This window comes from Micropterus salmoides, unplaced genomic scaffold (genome assembly GCF_014851395.1).
Source record: "Micropterus salmoides isolate LMB-PRFRI ecotype aquatic unplaced genomic scaffold, ASM1485139v1 Ms_hic_scaffold_917, whole genome shotgun sequence".
NCBI classification, from domain to species: domain Eukaryota; kingdom Metazoa; phylum Chordata; class Actinopteri; order Centrarchiformes; family Centrarchidae; genus Micropterus; species Micropterus salmoides.
The window spans coordinates 25,205-28,501 of NW_024044701.1; the positions used below are offsets into that span (position 1 = coordinate 25,205).

The 3,297-nt window shown below is 43.4% G+C and overlaps 1 protein-coding gene across 1 annotated transcript; it reads right to left on the minus strand.

Moving 5' to 3' along the window:
* Positions 1-275: 275 nt before the first annotated feature.
* On the minus strand, positions 276-3,002 carry LOC119896312 (gastrula zinc finger protein XlCGF57.1-like). Its single transcript, XM_038709756.1, has 3 exons — positions 2,995-3,002; positions 2,521-2,903; positions 276-2,096 (listed from the first exon to the last, which is right to left on the minus strand). The coding sequence occupies exons 1-3, from the start codon at positions 3,000-3,002 to the stop codon at positions 712-714; spliced, it is 1,776 nt and encodes a 591-aa protein (XP_038565684.1). The 3' UTR covers positions 276-711.
* Positions 3,003-3,297: the final 295 nt, after the last annotated feature.

The window sequence follows — 3,297 nt, forward strand, 5'->3', positions numbered from 1 at the left end:
GAATAAAAATGGACTAATACTTAACTGCTTTATAGTGTGTAGATAATAAAGAATAAAACATTTATAACTGTGTATTAATGTATGAACAATGCTTTATAAATGAATTCCTTATTTACCCATTCTTAACTATATGCTATATATACAATTCTCCAGCTTTTACTTTCTGATGAACTACAACCATCCTTATTGTGAGGCATGCAACATCTTTGCACAAATGTTTCAAATAATGTGGCCTCTCCAAGTGACTTTGTTACACAGTAGCATCACACACAGTGTTCATGCATTCAACAAATAATTTATTAATTTTTTTTTACAAATAATACATGATCTTTGGAGCAAATAAAAGCAATCCATAACCTGCATATCCCACAAAACTGCCTCATATCATGTCCTCAAGCCTCCACTGTAATAGTGTCTTGTGAAACCACTTTAGACCTACCCTGGAAAATTCAGAACAGGGCCTGGGACAGTACTGTAAAAACTTCCATGCAATAACAAATATGATTCATGTGTTCAATTCACATTTCATAATAAATTAAAACAGTCATCTGAGTCAAAAGGGTTACAGAAAGTTAATATAAATAATTATATAGTTACTAGTTTTGACTTGACTAACACATTCATTAAAAAAAATCTAGCAGTAGACCGTATTCAGCTAGAAAGTTACTACATTAAATCAGCATAACTTATTTACAGTCCTCTCAAGAGCACTCAGCGACATTTAGCCACGTGCCCAGAAAGATGGTGAGAGCGAGCAAACCTGCGGAGACAGTTGGGGCAGGAATATGGCTTCTCCCCTGTGTGAGTTAACATGTGAGTTTTCAAATGGCCTGACAAGCGAAAGCTTTTTCCACATTCTTGACATGTGTAGGGACGCAGGTTTGTGTGACTCCTCCTGTGCTTGCCCAGATCACCAGAGGAGGTGTAACGGCGGTGGCAGTCTGGGCATTCAAAGGGCTTTTCCCCTGAGTGTATCCTCTTATGCTTCACCAGGTCGCCAGACTGAGTGAAACTCTTCTCACATTCAGTGCATTTGTAGGGTCTCTCACCAGTGTGGGTGCGTTGGTGGTTTCGCAGATGTGCAAGGCGTATGAACCTGTTGCCACAGACTGTGCAGTGGTAAGGCCTTTCTCCGGTGTGTGTCCGCAGGTGAATTTTCAAAGCCCCGAGATCTCCGATCTTCAGCCCACAGTCTCCGCACTGGTGAGCTTTCTCATTGGTGTGCAGTTTGGAGTGAACCCTCAGGTTTCTCCGAGTGTTAAAGTTCTTCCCGCACACATTGCAGTGGAAGGGTTTGTCACTGGAATGTGTCCTCAGATGGAGATCCAGACTTGACTTGAATCCAAACTCCTTTCCACATTCAGGGCAAGAATATTCCTTCTTGCTGGAGTGTGTGGTTAAATGGTACTTCAGGTGGTGTGATCTTAAAAAGGCCTTCCCACACACCTGACATTTGTGCGGCTTCTCGCCGGTATGTATTTTCATGTGTTGCCGCCAACCGCTGCGCTCCACGAACCTCCTGCCGCAATCCTTGCAGACAAATGGCCGGTCACCTGTGTGGGTGCGCATGTGATCCTCCAGGCTTTGAGGCGTGCATAGCTTCTTGCCACATTCTGGGCACTGCACGCCAGTGTCCAGACAGATTGGCTTATCCTCAGGTTCTGTGTTATCTGGTTCATGACATAAATGCGGCCCTTGACCCCAGGTAGCTTTGAAACTCTTCCCACACAGAGCGCAGCTGAGATGCCCTCCTCTGGTAACCACAGACATGTTGTGCCACCGCTGACAATGATTCTTCAGATTCTTCAGGTACTGGAAGCTGCGTGCACAGGTTGGACAGGGGTGGAGACGGCGGGGAGGGGCAGAAGGGTGGGCTTCACGTACATGGACCCTAAGGTGTACTTTAGAGTTAAAAGTAGTGTTGCAGACAGCGCAGGTGTGTTTGGGGATGAGGTTTAGTGTGTGGCCTGAGAGGCACTTTTTTAGATTCGCAAGATACTGTTTCTGATGCACCCACTTGACATGCTTCTCCAAGAACTCCAAGTCAGTAAAGGACACATTGCAGTGAGGACATGGAAAAAATTCAGATGGTGACTCTAAGTAGGAGAGAAGACACACACAGAAAGCAACGCATTAACAAAGTAATAATGTATGATTTCCACTTCCCTATAATACAGACAGTCAAACATATACTTGTTTAATTATTTAAAGTTACGAGAAACAAGGAAATGCTTTTGTAGATATTAGAAATGCACTTTTTTAAGGCTATGATAGACAAATTATTCCCACCCAATCGTCTGACACTGACATGCATTTATGTAAGAAGGTAAATACAAATGCCGCTCGAAAAAGCAAATGTGTTTCAAACACTGACATTGCAGTTCAATCCCAAAATGTCTAAACAATATGCTATTTAAAGCTGAAAATTGGCTACATCTGATACCCTGAATGTATTAGTGCACAGCTCTTGCTATTTAATACCCAGGGATTACGTGTTTTTCATAAACTACTGGCTACTACCTGTGCAGATTCCCTCTCCCTCCTCTGCCTCCTCTTCGCCATCTCTCTCCTCTTTAATCCACGACTCTGACTCCTCCTTCACAGCAGTTTCAGTGAATTCATTGTGTGGCTGATGGTCAGAGTCACACTCGTCCTTTACGAGTGCCTGATGGTGGTGAACACCTGACCAGGATGCTACAGTGTCTGGCTTAGTGTCGGAGCAGCTTGATGAGTCTCCATTGTGCTGCTGCTCCTCACCGATCTCCTGTGAATGTGGTTCCTCCTTGATTTGTATGTTAAGGCCATCTCCACTGGCGTTAACTTCCTGAGAATCTTCCTCTAACTCAGATTCAGTTTTAATTATTAAACCATCTCCATTAGTGTAAACCCCAGAGTGTCTTCCTCTAACCCAGATTCAGTTTTAACTACGAGACCATCTCCATTAGTGTACACGTCCCGAGAGTCTTCCTCTAACTCAGATTCAGTTTTAACTACGACCACATCCTGTTGTTTCCTCTCTCTTGCTTTGTTTCGCAAAGACTTCTTCTTGGCAGATTTCATCTTCATGCAACGTTAGTCACCATTAGGAGCTCTTCTCTTCAGTGTGCTGTGGAGCAGAGGAACACGTTATTAAGGTGAATGCATTGGAAGGCAAAGATAGCTACACACAAGGCAATGTAAGCAATATAAAACAACAACAACAACACAACAGGCCATCTTCTCCATTATGCTCATCTATCTATCATCTAACGTTTAGCATCATAGCTTAGCTACACCTACGGCAGCATTAGCCTAGCA